Genomic DNA, 19,739 nt, shown 5'->3' with positions numbered 1-19,739 from the left:
GCCACTACGATTGCACATTCTAAAATGGCCGACCCTTTTATGCAACAGGAATGCCTATTTTACATGCAAGATATTCTGTATTTACCATACAGTTGCACGTATATTTATTGTCCATTGTTTGTGTCTATGTTGAACCTCGTGATCAAGCGGTGAGAGCACCGCAAAACGCGTTGTCCTGTTTCTTAGCTTTTACTTTGCAGCACATTGCAAATAAAAGTGTTTGAACATCCTTCAGCAAATTCAAAAGGCAGCAAACAAAAGTCCACTAAGCACTTTAAATTTTATTTGCAATGTGCTTCAAAGGAAAAGCTAAGAAACAGCATGACACATTTCGCGGTGCTCTCACCGCTTGATCACGAGGTTCAACATAGACACAAACAATGGACAATAAATATACGTGCAACTCTATGGTAAATACAGAATGTCTTGCATGTAAAATAGGCATTCCTGTTGCATAAAAGGGTCAGCCATTTTAGAACGTGCAATCGTAGTGGCTTAGCCTCTAAGCCAATATACAGTCTCTGTAAGTACAAGTGCTGGTTTAGGCATACTAGGATGTATGATAGTGATACTTTTGATGTAAAGACTATAGGCTGTTGTAATTGTAAAACTATAAAAAACATATACAATATATGTAAATAAATTGCCATTTGTATTGGCTACTTTTTTCTTTTAAGCCTACAATGCCACTTCATTACAAACAAAGTAACAATAAAATGAAACCCCTAAAAAGAGGAAAAGGCATATTGTATAACATCCTAATGCAAGCTATCAATGTCATAAGTATACATTCTGTTGGCTTGACCTGTGAACCTCGGGGCTGTGCTAGAGATAAATCTTCGAATATTATTCAAGATATGTGGTGAATGTGCAAATATTGCTGTGCAAATAAGCAAATATATAAACCTCATAAAGTGCATAGTGCCTAATAAGGTGCATAGTGCATTCAAGTATTTTCGAAAGTGTCTAATGCCTACTACATTCTAAATCTCTTGCAGCCAAATCTAAAATTCCACAAATAAAATTAGAGTAGTCACTAAGTCAAAGCCTCGTTGATGCATAGAATTAATGGTTATGCCAGCCAACTCCTTAATCTAAAAGGCCTGAAATAAGTATTGCGTCGATATAAAAAAAGGTCCATGTATTCTTTGTGTCTGTAAGAACAATTCCTGTGTTGCCATGCTGTAAAGCCATATTGTTAAAACATTCACAATATTATTACATTAAATCATTAAAAATCCATGGTACACTCAATGCGTCAAAACAAACTATAATGCAACAGCAAGTGCATAAACATTTAGCAGAGATATAAGGCATCTCAAAACGCAATGTGCATGCTGGTTGGAGACTCTTAAGAAAGTAAGTCCAAGACATAACAGTTAATATATGTATAGCGGTGTTAGATGTTCTCAGGTGCCTAAAAAGGTGTACAATTCTTCTTCCAGATTATGGCCCGTGGCTTTTTCGTTTCTAAGTCCAAGATAGTCTTGGTTTCAGATTGTCTTAATAAAAGCTCACGGTTGCTACCTCTCAGGGATTTAGGGACTGCCTGTATGCCAAAAAAGGAAAAACCATCTAATTTTCCTCCATGTTCCATCTGAAAGTGTAGTGCCATCGAGTATGTGGGGTCAGCATGTTTAATTGCCCTAATATGTTGAAGCACTCGTAGTTTAAATTTGCCCTTAGTGCTTCCCACATACCATTTCTTGCATGGGCAGTTAAGTACATGCACTACAAATTTTGTCTCGCAAGTAATGCAAGTCTTAATGTCTATTTTTTTATTTAGAACTCGGTGTAGATAGTCTGGTGTATTAGTAGCATATTGACATGCCTTACATTTCTGACACTTGTGAAATCCTGATGTTACGGTTTTCACCCACATGTTTTCTGATATGTTGTAAATCGGGTTCATAAAGCTGGGAACTAAAATGTCTCTCAATGAGGTAGATCTCTTTAACGTAATGTATGCCTGTTCCTCTAGCAATGTACTTAAATGTTCATCTAGCTTTAAGACATGCCAGTGCTTGTGCATTATCCTGCGTATGTCAGATGCAACTTGACCGAAAGTCCAGATAAGCCTAACATCAGTATTGTCAGAAATATTGGATAAGGTAGTATTATCTGTCAAAAGTGTACATCGGTTCATGTTGCTGGCTTTTAGGTAAACCTTTTCCAACACCTTTTTGGGATAGCCTCGGAGTTTGAACTTATACGCCATAAAGGCGCACTCTGAATCAAATGTTTCAATCTTGGAGCAATTACGTCGTATGTGGATAAATTCCCCATACAGAATGCTCCATTTCAGAGATGTAGGATGACTGCTATTAGCATGTAACGGGATGTTGGAACTTGTTGGTTTTCTGTAAAGTTCTGTGGCTATTTCTCATTCCGATACAGTTACTTGCACATCCAGAAATGCAATTTTAGTCCAACTGTGATTTTCCGTGAAGCTCAAATTTAGCTAGTTTGAATTCAACATTTTAACAAAGTTCAGCCACTCAGTGCTCGTACCATCCCAAATGATAAATAGATCGTCAATATAACGTAACCAAATTACAATTTTGGCCGTATATCTGTTGTTATTGGGATGCCATACCACAAACCTCTCCCACCAGCATGGGCAAAGGTTCGCATATGAAGGGGCAAATGTTGTGCCCATGGCAGTACCCTGTACTTGAATAAAATATTCTTTGTTAAAAAGGAAACAGTTATTAGTAAGATAAAGATTGATCATTTCTAAAAATCATTTGGCCATGTGGTAAATAGTTCATCGATCTGGTATAAAGAAAGTGCTGACATGCTTCAAGTCCGTCTACATGTCTGATTGATGTGTAAAGCGAAACAACATCCAATGTGGTGAGCAGGTAAGTTGATTCCCAAGGTATGCCCTCCACCTGACTTAAAAAGTCTTTAGTATCCCTCAAATAAGAGGGTAATGCATTTGCAAAAGGCACAAGAGTTTCATCAATAAATTTAGAGGTATTTTCCAACAGAGCCCCGCACAATGTCACTATAGGTCTTCCTGGAGGCATGTTTAAACTCTTGTGAACTTTTGGTAAAAAGTAGATGGTAGGGAAAACAGGGAATTTAGGATGTAAAAACTTGCACATGTCATCATCAAGGATGTCTTTTTCCTTCCAGGTGAGTAACAGATTCCCTAATTTCTCATTCATGTTACCTGTTACGCTCACCTGGTATCCACGTGGACGCCCTTATGCCCTGGTTGCCGGATTCACCCTGGACGTTCCCAATTCTGGATGATGCCTTCTATGGCGGTCGGGCCTGCAAACACAGGAGTACTGGACTTAGGAACAGACTTCGTTTCCTCCCACCAGCCCACTGCACTTGACCTGATGGCCAACTCCTCACCTTGTTATGATGTCTGGCGTGCTCTCCATCTTGCCTTCTGTGCAGGGGCGCGTAGTTTTCTGCGGGTTGAAGCGACCGAGTTAACTTCACTGGTGCTAACTCATTCAAGTGTCTTTAAGGAGGTAAGTCTGGTTATAGCAGTCTTTAAATGCCCTTGCTTTCCTTTCTTGTTATTAATGTCTTTTCTCGTTTGTTTCCCCTTAGGTGCACAGAGGTTCGGTGAGAGCGCTACTTGGATCAGGCTCCTGCCAGGATGATGGACGCAGGAGCGTACGATGGATGGTAGGTTAAGCGCGAAGTGCGTCGCAGTAATGTCTTTTCTTGCTAACCTGTATTCTTTATTCCTTTTCAGGTCGCGATGGTCTTTCTGGGCGTTTGAAGATTTCCGGAGCGGAACCTGTCAAGAAATTCCCAGCCAGGTTAGGATTTTGTGATTACTGCCGTGAATGCCGTAAGTAACCTGTTTAACGTTGTCCTTCTTTCACTCTCCCTCCAGGTGCTTCGTTCGGTGCGTGCGTGGTGTCCTGATGATGCTGCCAACTGGATGGAAGACCGCAAGCAGCAGGAATCGACGGATGGAAGGTTGCAGGTAAGCAGAGACTGCTAATGATGTTCTTTTGTTTCCTCTGCAGGTCCGCTATTCAAGGATCGCCGGATGCTGGTCTCTGAACACGATGAGCGTCACGCTGCTGGCTGCAGAATAACGCAAAGCACGTTCTGTAGCTTAGGTGTGGTTTATATATCCCTCTGTAAAGTAGTCCAGGTAAAGTAGTCCAGGCTACCACACCCTAAAACGCTGCACCGCACAGTCTAGAACTAGACTGTATGGGTGCCTCCATGTTGGCTGTAGGCCTTCACAGAAAAAGTAGTCCCTTCAAGGTAAAGTCCCAATCTGAACATGAGCCTGGCGCAAAAAGGCGCCAGGACTGACTCCAGGAGAGTCTATGATGATAATGCAAGGCCCTTGGGGCCCCAAATGAATCCTGAGTCCTGACCCTACCTGGCATGTGATGTCAGGATCGCCTGTGCGGGCTTGCCCTCGTAGTGTAGCCGATGAATAACAATATAACACTGTGTGTGACTACAATGAAACCAACACCAGGGATCGATTGTTTGGAAGAATGGACCCAAACGCGTGGCAGAAGACTCCCTAATCCGGAAAGGAAAAGATTGGTTAACAGCAATCTTACTTCTTTCCTAAGCAAAAAATGTAACAACTAAATAAATCTAATACCTTAATGTAGATACTCAAAGACCCCAAGGGAAGAAGCTTGAAAACAGTATCACAGAATGGGAGCCCTGGAAACTCTGATTCTAAGCACAAGAGGAAACACAATGGAAAAACTTCTAAATACTCACAAGTGACCAAAGCATGAAGGAAAAGCAAAACAGGACAAACACTTCTTACCATAGGTGGTTCGGGAGACCAAATAGAGGCAGGACAAGTGCTCCAAATAAGACTGTAAGGTACAACAGGTCTGGGACTATTCCCGACGGCACGCGAACGCCTAGGGAGCGGAAGTCCCACAAGTACACCCGACGAAACAAGGACGCTCCCCCCTTTCTTCCTAGGGTACAAATGGCAGTCTCTAGTCCGTACCGAAGAAAGGCGAGGAGGGGGTACCCACAGTCTTATGCAGGAGAGCACTTGCGTTGATATGGGTCCATGGTGGTTTAGCGGTCTGGAAGTTTCTGGATCACAGTACGAGAGAAGGACAATCGGGAGGCAAAAGGCAATCCGTTAAGCAGTCCGGGTCGGCAACGTGCAAGAGGCAAACTGCGTTGAAATCGGGAGGCGAAGGCAATCTGTTAAGCAGTCCGGGTCGGCAACGTGCAGGAAGCAAACGGCGTTGAAATCGGGAGGCGAAGGCAATCCGTTAAGCAGTCCGGGTCAGCAACGTGCAAGAAGCAAACCGCTTTGAAATCGTGAGGCGAAGGCAATCCACTAATCAGTCTAAGTGAGAACAGGGATCAGGGAAGGCGACGAAGAGGTAGGTCTGAAGCAGGAATAGACACACAGGTAGTGGGAACAAGGCACAGAAGAGGAAGGGGAAGAATGGTGGGTACGGAGATGGCAAGGAATAAGTCTCTTAGTAGACTTTCACACCGGCAATAATCACAAAGTAGGCAACTTGACAGCAAGAACAAAACATAGTTCGCAACTAATCAGAAGCATTGAGTGTCGGGAGAGGAGGAGTTTTATGAAGCTACGGTCACATGATCGTAACGTGCGTCTGACGTCGGATGCATTGGTGTCTCGCACTCAATTTCCATGGCAACCTCCACCGGGAAGAGAAAGAGGTGTACTTTCTTATTGGCTGGGGTCTGTAAGATGTTCCTTTCTCCCTAAAAGGGGTTTTATGTGTTGGCCTCTGTGAGCGTGTGTGTGTACTTCGTACTCTGGAACGTCCATACTGTCTCTGACAATACGGAGACGGAATCAACCTCCCTTGATTCCTGACATGTGACCATGCCAGTGGGGTTCTGGGTCACGTGTCGTGAAATTACCATAGGGATTCTCTGTTAATAGAGCATAACATTTTTTGTCTTGTAATTGTCTTTCAGCCTCTTTAATATAGTCATCACGGTCCATGATGACTATATTGGTACCTTTGTCCGACGGTTTAATGATAATCTCGGTCTGTGCTGCCAAATGTTGAACAGTACTATATTGGACAGAGGTTAAGTTATTGGCAGACTTGCGACATTTATGCTTTATTTTTTTAAGATCACTAATCACCAAGTCTTGGAAGGCTTCCATATGGCCTCTTGGATTCAAAACTGGATTAAATCTTGATTTGGATTTAAATTTGGTTAGGCCCGGCCAGCTGGTATCTATATTCATTTCTTGCCAGTCTTGTTCCAGAACATCGATGTTATAATTTCTTTCAAACTGCAAATGTTCAATATATAAATATAAATTCGTAGATATACATAAAATTCATATACAAAATAAAAATATAAATTAATGATAAAATACCATGACTAACAATATATGAATTTCATCAATTAAGTGCTAGAGCACAATTTAAATAGTTGAGGTCATTCTGAGTATTTTTCTTTTCCCCCTTTATGTGACCCATTGCTGGCCTGGTATCTGGTTTGTACTATTGTATCATTCAGGGGTTATGTGTCACATTGTGCTACAAGAGGGTAACATCTAGTGCATCTTGTTATGGTTAAAGATGGTGGTGCAAACGGAACTCAGGACTGGAGCCCATTTCCTGCAAGGTAATGTTATCAGCCTGGTGTGGGTTGCCCAAACCCCTTCTTCCTTTTCAGCTGGTCTTGGGAGATTGTTACACTGATCGGAATGAACCAAGACATGTACCAAGACATGTAAATTATAAGGTTACCCATTGTCTTAAATAAAGAACAACCGGGCGTTATCAATGAAAAGACCCATGTGACTGGGGTACCCAGTCTTTTTAATGCAGAATATTAATTGAACCATTTTTCATTGCAGAAAAAGTACTGCAAACTCATTCACCTCTGTGTTCCCCTCGAATTATGCTGATGCACTGAATTTAAAAACAGTTAAAATTGAAAAGTGAAAAAGTGTGCATTGAAAAAAATAACCAATTAAAGCAAATGGAAATGTGTCAAGTTCATACTCCTTGAACTATATCCTGCGTAACTAGGACTTCCTGTACCTTAAAGGCCTTTTATAAGCACCAGCTTCTCAGTAAATCTCCCGATTACCTTATAGACCAATTTGACAGTATTTATGTTTCTTTTTTAAACATATTTACTTATTGCAAGTTCTAGGTCCCAAAAAGAAAAGTCTCAGAAGACAGGTGAAGGCACAAAGGAAATAATTGGTCCTGCTGTTATGTTGCATAGATTAATGGGTATAACTAACTTTGTGGGCTCCAATCTCTTAAAACTGCATCAAACAATTGATAGTGGTCTAATTCCTGCTAAAGGCAGCCTGGATTTGTTTTGGAATCTCATTGTTTTTTTTCCTACCTTGGATGCAGCTCCGCTGGGTGCCATACAGTCATGTTATATTATGTTTTTGTTTTGATGGGGGTGAATTCAGCAATTGATGCAGCATGATGGACACGCTTTCACATTCTTGCACTAGGCTTCTGAATCATTTACCCAAGAAGGGAGGTGGAGGTTTGGAGGCTGAAGGGTTTACTTTTCACTGCAAACAGTTCTCCACCTCTAGAGTGGATTGTAAGGCTCGATGAACCTAGATGATAAGCAAGGGGGGGATGTTGTGGCTTGTAGAATGTGGAATGAAGGGAGAATAGAACTAGAATGGGTATGACAGGAAAAGAAGTGAAGGGCAGTCAGTTAAGATATGGAATAAAATGAGTTCAGACATGCAGGCTGTCTCCTGTCATTATTGAATGGAAATGTGATAACTGTGGTTGTGTAAGAAGGCACACAACAGTGTGTTAGCCAGATTCCTCCAGCCACGATAGAGCCAGCTAGACATCGTAGATTGATAAACCATTTTTTGTCAAGGTCGATATCAGGTGGCAAAGCTTTTAGCTAACGGGCCCCTTTCGCTTGGAACTCCCCACCTCTTCCTCTTAGAGAAATTGATCACTTTGGAACGTTTAAGCGCAAGTTGAAGATCCAGCTTTTTATTATTCACTTTAGACTGGACTCCATCATTCTCACCCTCTGACCTGACTTAGTGCTAAGAAGTCATCTGTAGGCATATATGCATTCTATAATACGTACAACACACCGTAACACATAATATCTATGCATGTGATTATTTGACTTTACTCTGAAAATATCTGTATATTTTTCTAGGAAGTTAAATCACAAGAACGTGGTAAAGCTGTTGGGTCCGCCAGTGAAGCGTGGTGATGCATGGCACATTCCACTGGAACTTATTGAAGGACGTAATCTGGAGGAGCTCATCTATGGGGGCCAGGTGATGTATAAGAAAAGTTATTTTATATCTGTTGATAAAGTTTGCCACTGGATTTATCTACATCATGTCGATTATTAATAGTTAAGACAAAGATTTGGAATTCTATAAATAGCACGGAAACGAGTATGCAAGAAAACGAACTTTTAAACAAACTACAATCATATTACAACTTCTGTAATCCCCATCCTGATGCTCACCCATTCCCCTGTACCAAGTCCCTTTATCAGTGTCCATTATCTATTTAGTATCTTCTTTTCACAATGACTACCTTCAAAATTCCCTGAAACCACCTGCGGAAGAAACAGCAGCAAGCAGATGAACCACAGAATCCACCTTGCAAAGGAAGGAGCATCATTTCTGGATCCTACCGCACCAGAAGAAACTCTGCAGGTTTTTAAAGTTCTTGGGCACTAAAATGATAATATAGCAAATCAAAAGAGGGGAAAAGTAGGGTAAGATAATACTTGCCTCTGTGCCCTTAATAGAGTCCTGACCCTCAGTCATACCTTACTAGGAATAATTGGCATTTTATTTAATGGCATGCAGGCTTCTTCTTGAATGTTCAAAGTTGATTCAAAATCACCTTTGTAGCATGAGCCACTGGTTTACAATATAAAACATGAAAGATGTGTTCATTACACAATGTGCAGACCAAAGAATTTGTCCAGCCTAGCTCCAGACCAGTATGCCTTAGAGGCCATTGCACCCCTGGATTAGTGAACACTAAAGACTGAAATGCCCACCTCTCCCAGAGATATAACATATGTCACCCATCTGGCCAAAGTAGGGGAGGAGACCACAACCAGAAGACAACATAGATGAAGGAAATCAAACAAATACGGAAGTTCAGTTATCCCAAAACCCATCTTTGTTTCATGATGTACATGAAAATTCACTCGCTCAGGAAAAAAAAGAAAAACTTTGAATGCTCCAGAACGAAAACATCCACCACTCTTGTAAAGGACACCAAGCAGATAAGCACATAAGCATAACCAATTTAACAGAAGGGGCTTGCAGGGGCAAAAAGTAACAGTCATCTAGACAGTCCCTGAAAAAGGAAAGGACCAAGCTCACAACCCACAAAGAGGAATACTTACGCTTAGGGGGCGGTGAAACCTAACCTCCTTCAGCAAATGGCCAATGAGAGGATGTTCACCCAAAGGGGAAGCCCTGAACACATTCATGGCTGGAAACAAATCAGTGTGTTTAAACTATGGTAACAAAATAAAGAAAATATCAGCAAGAAAATGTGCTACTTGAGCTAAATCCAATGCCTTGATAAACATCAGCGTACCTTTCGTTGTGGAAACGCAGGCCCTATAAGTACAGGGGGGCCGCGAGTGGCATATAAAATATGCAGCCTCTCTTGAAATGCCCTCGGAATTATCTGTTCTTTAAATTCTGCAGGCCATCAGCCGAAGGTTGGCCTCTTTCACCATCAGGTATGGTGGTCTTGTGATAACTTTAAAAACACGGCTGTCGAAATGAATTGTCCATGGTCAGTTGCAACGCCAAAGGGTACCATTGCTGAGCCAGTCAAAATGAGTTTATGAGCAGTAGGTTTGTGCCTTGTGCCTTAGAACTGCGCATGTAAAAGTGTCTGTGCTAGCATCTAGAATGGGGGAATGAACAGTAAATCTCCTTGACACATGTCAGAGAGAGTGCGTTCGTGACCGTAGCAAAGGGGTCTCCCCTCCACCCGAAAAATGCTGGCAGATGGATTTTGAGACAGGATGCAAAGATGTTAACATGAAGGGCATGAAATTTCCAATCACTAGCTTTCACAGCTAATGACAGCACAAATATGCCACCAGATTCATTGTCGTAGGAGATATACTGCCTGCAGCTTGATGTGATATTGTAGGCAAAACTCCCCAAAATTCCTGGCCAATTCTGCTAGACACCTGAACCATGTACCGCTAGCTTGCTCATATATCTGACCTTTATGGCATCGTCTATCAGCAGATGCACAACGCAGTGTAATAATCGTTCTGCAAAGCACCTGATCACAAAGGATCCTGCACAAATCTCCAAATAATTGATATGCTAAAGGGACTGCCGCAGTGACCATAGTCTTCCAATTAAGGTTGGCCCCATATTGCCCCTTCAACTCCTCAGACTTGCTTCGGATTCTAATTGCAGAGTAGGGATGAAGCAAAGATGGCCCTTCCGTTGCACGCGTCCATGTGAGTCAGCCACCATTCTAACTCTTTTTGCTTCGATGGAGATAGATGTCCATCTTGAATAACCTAACCTCTGCCTTATCCCTGTAATGCAGAGATTCCAGGAAGATCCCCTAATTTAGGAGGAGGGGAGCCCTATAAGTCAAGCTCAGTGTCTCAATGAGATTACCAACGGGTGTAAATCCCTGCACTTCTAAAGGATGCAGTCCTGCAGTTTATCAGCAATCCTAGGAACGGCATGTGGTGAGATAAAGTCAGCTCCCACTTCTCCGTGTTTATGACAAACCCCAGGAACTGAAAAAGGATGACCATCAAGCAAGAGTGGAAACTGACTTCCTGAGCTGACCTCCCATGATCAACATGTCATCCAGGTAAGTGAGTAGTCTGAACCCCCCTCACACTTATGAAGGCAGCCACTGGCCTCAACAGTTTGGTGAATACCCACGTCACTGAAGAGAGACCGAAGGGCAGGGAAGTGAACTGGAAGGTGGACCCCCACCACCAAAACTGTGGATACCTCCTATGATACACCTGTATCAGGACTTTAAGATAGGTGTCCCTGTGATATAGCTGAACCAACCAATCTCCTGGCCTCAATACGTCTTTCAACGCGACAATCATCGCCATCTTGAAATGATCATAGATCACAGACCCGTTCATGTGTACCAGATTTATCACAGGCTCTTTTCCTTCTCGACCAAGATTATATTGCTGATGAAGCCGTTCTGAGGTGTTCTGAAGCAAATATTACACCTCCTGCCAGATAAATGACAGATTTTCCTTAGAGTAAACATCACCCTGAGAGAGCCCTTGTCCTGACAAGTGGGAGCACCAGCAACTCCAAACAAAACCCCAAAATAGTCTGGAGCATCCACTCATCTGCAGAAATGATACACCAGTTGTTTATAAAGAGCTTCATCTCACCTACCTCCCCAAGGTAAAGGTGGTGATGTAGGAAAAGTCGTACTCACCCTTGGTAAATCCAGTGCTTCTACCTGTGCATATGGGGCCCTTGGATCTAAGGTTGAAAGCCCACTGCAGGCAAAAATCTGACCTAGGTTTCAGGGGGAATGCTGGCCTGCATATCAGGCTGGCCCTTTTAGAAACCCAAGGGGGTCAATATTTCCTTAAGAGAAGCCGGGTCTTGTCTAACGAGGTGAAGATACTGACTGTACCTAGCCAACTCATTAATGTATTTATTTAATAATATGCATTCAGCCATCAACTGGCTTTACATATAATCATCATGCTCCATCATATTTAAAAAATTGTACTTAAAACAGTCCTTGCATTAAGCTATACATTACAGATGAAAAGGGCCAACACTAAAATATACCATATGAAAGTTGGCTAAGTACATTCATACATATATCATAAAATGTCATCATGTGATAGATTACATTCACATCATTGCCCTCTAATAGTTTTTTCCACACCACATTAAAATACTTATAGTCAGGTGAAATTGTTGTATGCCTTCAAATGTTTAATTCTTAACACTAGGAGGCTCTTACAGTGGCATAACATGTGTTCAGCTGTTTCAATGCCCAAATCCCCACATAATCTACACCACCGACAGGATCTCGCAATGCCAAGTTTAGCACCAACAATTTCAAGTGTCTTTGAAGCATTACATTTAAACAATAGATAGTGGGCCTCATTACGAAGTTGGAGGTAGCCATGCCGGTTTTACCGGCATGGCTACCCCCAAACTCGACCATGGCTCCCGCGAAAGGGGAATCACCGGGCCATTCTGACCTCGGCGGACCCGGTAATTCCCCTTGCGCGGGAACTGGAGCCGGTATGTCCCCCTCATCATTTGAGTCCCCATAGGGCTCAATGGGAATGGGTAGGATGGTAGCAGCGGTACTGTTCATAACGGTACCGTTGCTACCATCAGGTTCGGCTTGCGGGTGCCGCTCTGCACGCCTGGTCTGACCAGGTGTCCAGAGCGGCACCCGCGAGCAGAACTCGTAATGTGGCGGCATGGTAACAACAGCGCCGGTAGCACTACCGGCGCCGCTGTTGCCTTACCGCAACATTCGTAATGAGGCCCATTGTCTAACTGTCTTACTATTTGGAAAAGCACCCAAATATTTGAGGGCTTTTGTACACTTTTGTACGCTCTAACCACTGCTGTATAAACATGCCGCTTTTAGTATTGGTCGCCAATCATACCATGTCCCTTTCCGTTCCAGCACTTTGTATCACGTGTTTCAGGTTACGCTTTATCCTTGCTTGTGTATAACTTGTCCACTCATATTCTCTGTCATGGGACCATTTCTTATAGGTGGACCTGAGGTGTCCCATCACTCCAAAGTTTTCTCCATTGTCAGTGCACCTAATTAACTCTACAATTGTGGTGCATGTTCCATCAGGTGCCACCTCTCGAGAGGCAGGAAGCACTTCAGTCATTTTTGTGAGCTCACTAACAGTATACTGACCAATCCAATGTTCCTCCTGGGTTACATATGCTTCATCATCCAAATCTTGGCCCATAAGCGTCATTTCCACATGGGTCATCCACCTGTTTTGACTTACACTGTTGATGGGCAAGTTCTATTTTTTTGGCACCATTCACAACTGACCAAACTCCTGTATTATTATTCTCTCTTGCACAGTTTGCTAGCATCTGCCATACCTCATTCAAAGCATTAGCTCTATGCTGGCGTAACCATTTACGGAAATCACTTTTCACCTTCTTAATTCGAGAGGGAGCATCTGCATATTCACTCCGTTTAAGTATCTCTATGGTTCTCCATTTTTGATTTGCTTCGCGGATGACTTGGTCAAACTGCGGTCTGTTATTCTGCGCTTTATTCCATCTTTCACTCACACTTGTGTACAATATTTTATTGGAGTAGGCAGCCTTAATGGCTGTAAGGATGTACTCAAAATGCTTTAGAGCCAGAGGCTCATCCATGACTATCAACTCTCGCATACTTTCTAGGAAACTCATGCTCCGCTACGAACTTTCCTTTCTCCAATTTACTTGGATTCAATTTAATCCAATTCATTCCATTGCCAACGCAGATGTTACCATTCAATTCATAATGACTCTTACTTTCCTTCTTAGAGAACAAAACATATAGGGGCAGATGGTCACTTTCCTCACATGTCCCTATCATCATGTGCAAGACTAGCTCAAGGTCCCTCTCATTTACCAAGATATAGTCAATGGTAGACATACTTTTGACACTCGAGTAACTGCCCTGTTCGCATCACTTTCACAGTTACCATTCAACATGCTCATGCTTTATGCCTGAAACAATTTGGCCCAACCTTTCCCTTGCTTGTTAAACACTATGTCAATAGACGGTCATGATGTATATTTCTCATACTGCCATGTTTTATTGAGCCCAAATCTGCCATTAAGGTCACCAAGCACGAAAATGGGGACCTCACTGTCACATTTTTCTACTATGCGGGATATAGCTGCTATGTTAACCTTGTTTTTCACCCCATTTGGAGAACTGTAAACATTCCCCACTAACATGATATTGGTCTGGGGCAGGTTGCATCGTATTGTCACTGCTAGGACCATAGCAGTAGACCATAAAGTCTTGCAGGCAACCCAGGGGTGCCTTACCAACACCAACAGGCCTCCCCTGGGTCGTCCGATAGGGCCCTTAGCAGCCAAACTCTGCACTGTACTCTGCCCATCTATTTCACACACAACCCACATCCAAGTCTCTTGGAGCGCCACAACAAAAAACAACTGCATACTAGCCAATAGGCCTTCTTCAATCGAGTAATGTGAATTACCTCTAGTATACCAGGACATGATAATATTGCCATAATCGAAAGTTCTTAGTTAACTGACCTTTAAATGCCACCGGCAACCATTGCCAATATCCTTCTGGTACCTCAGTTTTATCTTTGTCACTCATTTCTTCGCCTATATCCTTTTGCTCATCCCTACCTTTCTTAGCTCTTTCACTATTTCCCCCTTTTCCGTACTGCCCCCTGACGTTACACCCAATCGCAGTCCTCTTTTGGATCCGATCTCCACCTATATCATATTTAACAGCCTTCCTTAGTATCTCTTTACAAGAGTAGCCTAGTCTGAGAAAATAACTTTTATATTGCATTACGTACTCCAGAGTAGATATGGTAGTACACCAGACATTGGTTGTCACTACCTCGGTGGCAACCAATTGATCGACAACACGAATATCATCAGAAGTAATGGACGTAGGGGGACTATTGTGTGGAGAAGTTTTATAATCCGCTCCCTGTTCAACAATACCTTGTCATTGGCACTGTCTAATGTTTGGAATTGTATGGCTCTTATCTTGTTCTCTGTTTGTCTAGCCTCAACACTCCTGTCTCTAGATCCATTATTCTGCACTACCAGTTTTGTCATTTGCTGTCTGCCACTCTCCACTGAACTTATTATTCTTCCTGTCTACCCATTCCACGTAACCTTTTGGTTTCCTTCTAATTGATCTTAAATAGTTCAATACTCTCAATATTTCTGTGCGTTTCAGTAGCCTCCATAACGATACCTTGAATTGCTGTGGGCCTCATTACACGGATGGCGGTAACCATGGCTCTAGTAGCACCATGGTTGCCGCCGGAGTCCGGCATGGTGAATGGCGGAATTATCGCTCCATTCCAGAGTTGGCGGGGGCGGTAATTCCCCATTCACCATGGCCCTTCCCCATTCCCATTTGAGCCCCCATAGGGCTCAATGGGAATGGGGAAGGAGCAAATAACGGTACCGCAATTAGCGGTACTGTTATTTGCTCTGAAGTCCCTCAGCGGGTCCCGTCCTTAACGTGTGGTCTGACCACACGTTAAGGACGGGACCCGCTGAGGGACCTCGTATTAGGGCGGTAAGGGATTACCGGCACTGGTGCCCTTACCAGTGCCGGTAATCCCTTACCGCCATTCGTGTAATGAGGCCAGTGTTGCACTCCATTATTCTTCCTAGCTTTCTTCTTTCTAGCTTCTGTTACTTTTCGCACACCCTGCCTTGTTGAAGGTTGTAGCCTTTTACCGTCTTCTGTCAATCCTGACATATATTGACATATGTCATTTACTTTCTTCTTTATTTTTCTCTGTCTATTTACCACTGCGTCTTCATCTTTGTGAATCACTACTATATGCTCATTCTCATTTCTACATGCTTGGGATGGTAGATTGTCTATTTGCCCTTTCTTCTTGATATTTTTAGTGAGGGGTATTTAATTCACCCTTTCTCCCTCTTTGATCACTACCTCCTTGTCAAAGATTATGCACCCATTATTAGTTTGATTGCACCTTTGCCCACCATACATAATTGCCTGGGAGATTTTCTTCCCATTCCTCTTGCCAGTTTCATCTCTATTTCTATAGCGGGTCTTTGTTATGTTCTTCCTCGCGCGTGTCGTCTTATTCCTGCCACATTCTCTCACATTATTTCTCTCATCCATTTCCATCTGTCTCACACTTTCTTGTAACACATCTTCCTCACCATTCCTAAGTATGTCTCTCACATATGCAATATCCCCCTCTGTATTCATACTACAGTCTCTCACCAATTTCCTGCCTCTGTTGATGCTTTTGTGACGTAGTATAGATTGCACATCGGGTTTCCTTTCAATGTTCTCACATTTGTTCACTACAGCTGATAATAGTTTCTCAAAAACATCAAACATTGCATGTGACGTGATACTTGTGTTACTAATGTCTAGATTACACTGATTATCACTTTTGACCCGCTCGCCTGAAACTGAACTACTCTCATACATTGTACTATGATGCACCACTTCTTCACCCATACAACCTGCCTTCATAATAATTCCTGTAGCCTCATTAATCTCAAATCTAGTGGTAGTGGCAGGAGCCACAAACGCATCATTCCCCCATTCATGCACATCTCGAGACATGGTATCAGAATGCTGGATCGATCTATCGCCTTCATTAAGTACCTCTGCAACTGCTCTTTTCTCTATGCCTTTTGGAATGTAAGCACACGCTGTTGATCTATTGGGAACATGTCTTCAACAGCTATATTGTCTTGCTCCACTGTGCTTAATGTGCTCAGCACTTCACTATCCTCAATTCTACATTTACCATTTGTATCTTTCTCACCAGCCAGTTTCTTCATGATACCTTCTACACCATGACATTGTTTGTCCCTTCACCGCTGCCTCCACCCCTGGATCCCTCAGCGGTTCCGGCCCACCCACCTGGGTCCCTGGGTGATCAGGTTCCATCTGGTGCCCACCATTAGTACCATCTTTCCCATTATTTGCCATGATTGCCAGCTGATACAACACATTTGAGATCAATTTGGTGCCTATGCATGGTAGAGCAGCACTAAAATCATTAACAAATGCAGTTATCGCTTGCTCTTCTTCAGTAAGACTCATCACCTAAACTTCATTGCCCCCTTTCTTAGCAAAGAACGTAGACATTTTTGTCATATTTATTTCGCTTAATGAACCAGGCTTACTAATTGTTTTTCATGCACAAGATCTATGGGCACGGTCACTCGTGCGCCAAGCAGTCAGGACAGCAAAACAGCACTTCCTGTGCACTTCAGGGTGTGCGCACGCAGGTGCGCATGGCCGTGCTTTAAGTAGGCGTGGTGGGAGGGGCTACTCCAAATCTCTGTCGTCACCAACACTGTTAGAACTGCAAAGTCCTCACTTGTGCGGCAAGCAGTCAGGACAGCAAAACACCAATTCCATTAATGAATTCCTCGTCAAACAAATGAGAGCCGGAAGTGGGGCTTGCTTTGACTCTGCTATGGTTCCCAGCTTATGGCTGATCTTTAAAAGGATGTCCCTTCAATCCTCATGGGAGATAGAAGTGTTTGGATGGCCTAGGAAGCATAAGGCCTAGTGGACTCAGTGGTGTACTTCCTTGTAATCTAAATGTCTTGTAACTTTGCCATCATTCTCCTCCAGGTTTAAGATCTTAATAACAGGCCCAGATATATAAATCAGATTATCCTGGAATCTGGCCCTGGTATTCTCAATCCCCTTAGTGCCATCCTTCCCATATCTAGTGAAAAGAAATGCCAGTTTGGGATCAATCAAAGGAGTGGTAGCAGACTTCGAAGGCAAATATGGCCTGCGACATTCTGACATCATCTTGCTACCAGTAGTAGTGGTTTGCTTATTGAGCGGGAAGGCATCCGCATAACTCTCCACCACAGCCAAAGAACTGCATTCACAAGTGTGTGTGTGTGAAAGGATGTCAAGATGAAACATACAGTTCCCAACTGAATCCTACAAGCCAGAGGGACCCTCTACTGGGCCATCTAGGCTGACTAGATCAATGGATTCTGCATCATCTCCCCCTGCCCTCCCTCCTCATCATCCCCATTGGAAAATTAAAAAATTGAAAATTAAGGCAGTCCTTGTAGCGTCTTGTCAAAATAAATACCCTATGCTAAAAAAAAAACTATTGCCAAGTCCTTACAACTAAATATAGAAAAAGTGTGGGATAGGGTTCAAGAAAGAAAGAAGTGTTCATAAATAATAAGTCAGGATGCAAGTAGCCAGGGGTCTCCGTTCCCCACGTTTTTAGCATGGGATAAGGTGGAACCTCTAGCACAGCACACTTCTCAAGCTTTCCCAGCATGTGATGACAGTTCTGTTCTTAGCTTATCAGGAGTCTCGATGGTCCAGTCTCTTCATTTAAAAGTCTCTTGCCTTCGGGGGTCAGAAAATAAAAAAACAAAAAGTTCCTTTTATACAATATTGTGAGTGATAGTTGCTCACCCCTGGGTCCCCCTCTTCTGGGTGCTGACCCTTGTTCCACGTGGTGTTGGGTGATAGCTTTTCACCCCCTGGATCTCCCTCTTCAGGGCTTGGATCCTAAAACAGTTCATATCGATATCAGGGCCTTTGATGGTTGAATCAACTGGTTCTGAAGGCCTGATAGGTTTACAAAAACAACAAACACAAAGTTCTGTTCTACGTATTTCTCGGGTGATGGGTTCACCCCTAGGTCTACCTCTTCCGGGCGCAGACCACACTTTGCTTCCAGCCTCCGTCTGCCCGGTTCACTATGGCTTTTCCAGCATTCACCAATCTTAATGTCTTTATAAACAGTTCACCATGGACATTCCTCTGCCGGGTTCACGTTTGTCAACACACTGTTTCTTGGAACTTTAGACTTGGCCCCTTTTTACTGGCATCCCTCTGCCATGTTCACTCTTGCAACTTCGCAATTCCTTTTGCTTTCAAGGTTTGCGGGATTCACTTGCCTTGCTTTCTCACCATGTGGGATTCACTTCCCTTATTTTCTCTACAGTTCGTAGGTCAAAGGCTTTTGACTGTACAGGGATTTTGCTAGACCTCCTGTATGACCACTTTGATCTGTCTTGGCGGCTCTCCTATGGCCTTCTGGTATCAGTAGTTTCCATTAACCCGGGATTGACCAAAGTTTCTCGGGTCAGCACCCACTAGGTGCCAGTCCCCTCTGCCGGTCATCTTCCCCTTATACTCTTCTCAATCTGCCACTTTGCGGGCTTCATTTAACAGTTCGGTTTCTTATCAGTTTCCCCTTCCACTCACTGGCTGTGATGAACTGCTTGGCTTTCCTCGCCTCTGGAGTCAAGGCCAGTACCACGGTAGCAGGAGTCTCCCTCGTCCGGCCTATCGGCGTAGGCATGCCCCATGTACCGTTGACTTCTGCTGCAGGACTTTATAGCTATTGTCCGCGATCTTACGTTTTCTTCCTTGAAAGTTTCGCGGATTTGAGACGGAAAGGGCAAGGTCGCTTCCCTCCTTGCCACCCTCTCGATTCTCACTGCTTTTCTCCTTCTCTTGAACGGCCGGGGTATATTAACTGTCTCGTCGTGCGGTCTACCTTGCTCGACCTGTGGGAAAAGTAAAGGGGCCTCAGGTGTGTGTGATTCTGGTTAATTGCCTGACTCTTCCTGACCCTTGTGTCGGGACATGTCAGGTAAACAGTTTTAGGGTTAGTCTGTTGTTTGTCACAATGTTAAGAAGTGTTTGGGTTGGAAAAAGAGTTTCCTACAGGGTTGGAAGGTAAAGAGGTGTTGCCTGGAATTATAATCCTTGTATCTCGAAAGGGTAGGTTTTGTAAAATGAGTAGGAGTGTTTGTGGAAATTGTAGTTATCAGGCACATTCGACTGAGAGGTTGGAACATTATAATTAGAGGAACAGGATTGGTAGGGTTTGTGGGGCAAACGGGAATAGCTGGGATCGTGAAATAAACAAGGGGGATTGCTGGAACTGTAGTTTATCTGAGCACGATGGGAGTACAGCAAATAATAATCAGAGGGACGGGAAGAAAAGTGACTGGGAGTATTCGGGTAAGAATT

General features: G+C 43.3%; 1 protein-coding gene across 5 annotated transcripts in view; it reads left to right on the top strand.

Moving 5' to 3' along the window:
- Positions 1-19,739, top strand: part of LOC138450042 (calcium-dependent protein kinase 5-like) — a 599,861-nt gene that overhangs the window by 175,115 nt on the left and 405,007 nt on the right. For all 5 annotated transcript variants that reach the window (XM_069604815.1, XM_069604816.1, XM_069604813.1 and 2 more), the window contains exon 3: positions 8,143-8,266. In XM_069604815.1, the coding sequence (XP_069460916.1) occupies positions 8,143-8,266 (124 nt within the window). The remainder of the gene's footprint in view (positions 1-8,142; positions 8,267-19,739) is intronic.

This window comes from Ambystoma mexicanum, chromosome 1p (assembly GCF_040938575.1).
Source record: "Ambystoma mexicanum isolate Mex_15411 chromosome 1p, UKY_AmexF1_1, whole genome shotgun sequence".
In the NCBI taxonomy this organism is placed as follows: Eukaryota; Metazoa; Chordata; class Amphibia; order Caudata; family Ambystomatidae; genus Ambystoma; species Ambystoma mexicanum.
This window is presented reverse-complemented; position numbering and strand designations above follow the sequence as displayed.